The sequence below is a fragment of the Sus scrofa genome, chromosome 2 (assembly GCF_000003025.6).
Source record: "Sus scrofa isolate TJ Tabasco breed Duroc chromosome 2, Sscrofa11.1, whole genome shotgun sequence".
Lineage (NCBI taxonomy): Eukaryota > Metazoa > Chordata > Mammalia > Artiodactyla > Suidae > Sus > Sus scrofa.
Window position 1 is genome coordinate 68,453,569 of NC_010444.4, and position 1,919 is coordinate 68,455,487.

The following is a 1,919-nucleotide window of genomic DNA, read 5'->3' on the forward strand; positions in this document are numbered from 1 at the left end:
AAGACCACTGATACGTTTGTTTCCAGAGAGATCTAAAATACAGAATAAGGTCTATGAGGCACTCACAGACTAGATTCATCTTTATTCCCCAAAACAGTCCTTGGCCTCAATGGACAATAAAATTTTGCCATTCTGGTGGGTGAATTGATGACTATCTTGATATGTCTAGCCGTTAGGTAGAGGAGACAAAGAATGAACATTTGTGCAGAGAAAGGGGGGTACCAAAGTCACAAAAGGAAGTTCCTGGGAAGCACCTGCTTTTGGAGGTGAAAACATGAAAGAAACCTAAGCAATGGTATTTCAGGGGAAAAGGGACAAGGCACAGGCTCAGTGAAAGCACAGATTCAGTATTTCTGGCTGCTGGGGATTTGACTCTTGTTTTCATAGTAACTCCCCAGTTGTAGCATCCATGGCCCTTCACAAGGGGAAGAAAGACCTGCTGACAAATGTCCTCAGGGCCCCCTGCATGTCCCTGTTCCTCAGGCTGTAGATGAAGGGGTTCAGCATGGGGATGACCACGGTGTACATCACTGAGGCCACTGCCCCCTTTGAAGAGGAGGATGAGAAGGCAGAACTGAGGTACACGCCTAACCCTGTCCCGTACAATAAGGAAATGACTGTTAGGTGAGACCCACAGGTAGAAAATGCTTTGTACCTCCCCTCTGTTGAAGACATTTTCAATATGGAGGAAAGAATCTTAGAGTAAGAGAAAAGGATCCCAGTCAGTGGAGGAATACCCAGCAGACCAGTCACAGAAAAGAGCACAATGTAATTGCTGAGAGCATCAGAACAGGAGGACTGGAGCACCTCAGTCAATTCACAGAAGAAGTGGGGAATTTCCGTGTGTGTGCAGAACGAGAGACGCAGCACCATCAGACTGTGGAGGAGGGCGACCAGGATACTGACGGACCAAGAAACTAGAGCCAACTGGCTGCAGAAGTGTGGGTTCATCATGGTCATGTAGTGCAGGGGGTGACAGATGGCCACGAAGCGGTCATAAGCCATCACGGTCAGGAGGAAGTGGTCCAGATACAAAAAGACCAAGTAAAAATACATCTGGGTGATGCAGCCTCCATAGGTGATGGCTTTGCTTGCTGTCTGGATGTTCACCAGCATTTTGGGGACAATGGTGGAATTGAAACAAATATCAGAAAAGGAGAGGTGGGAGAGGAAGAAGTACATGGCGGTGTGGAGGCGGGAGTCAGAGCTGACGGCCAGGATGATGAGCAGGTTCCCAAGCACAGAGACCAGGTACATGGACAAGAACAGTCCAAAGAGGAGGGGCTGCCATTCTAGGTCCTCGGAGAGGCCCAGGAGGAGGAATTCCAAGACACCTGTTTGGTTTCCTGCATCCATGTTGCTGGTAATTCTGCCAGGTAAGCCACAAAGCCATGCAAATTTAAACAAACAAACAGGAGTCCCCAAATATAGAAATACTTTATCCTATTAATGACACCTCAGGAAAAAAATACACACACACACATTTTTGACCAAGAATCTACTATTCACATTCTGAGAGGATTACAAACACCATTATCTTACAACTGTATCGTGTAGGGGAAAATCTATTCCCCTCTTCTGATCTTTGTCACAAATTAGCCATTGCCTCGATGTTAATAGACCATCAAGCTTCATGGTGTGGGTCGCTGTCACAATAGTACTTCTCTACTTTGGCAAAGAGCAGCTGTTTTGTGTACTCCAAGTGTTCCCAATGACCCAGAAACTAAAGCATTATTCCCTAAAACTAGCAGAACCTGCATGTGCCTATGCCCATGCCGAATTGTTACCTAGATCATCACACACTCTCCTTAGGTTGGCAGCTTGCTTCCTTGCAATGCACCGTGTCCATCCCAGATCACACTCAGCATGGTGGATGCCTGGAAGTCCTGCCTCTCAAGTTCGACCTTTACACAGAGTAC

General features: G+C 46.8%; 1 protein-coding gene across 1 annotated transcript; it reads right to left on the reverse strand.

The window, feature by feature from the left end:
• Positions 418-1,356, reverse strand: LOC110259765 (olfactory receptor 7A10-like). The gene has a single exon (XM_021085514.1). The coding sequence runs from the start codon at positions 1,354-1,356 to the stop codon at positions 418-420; it is 939 nt and encodes a 312-aa protein (XP_020941173.1).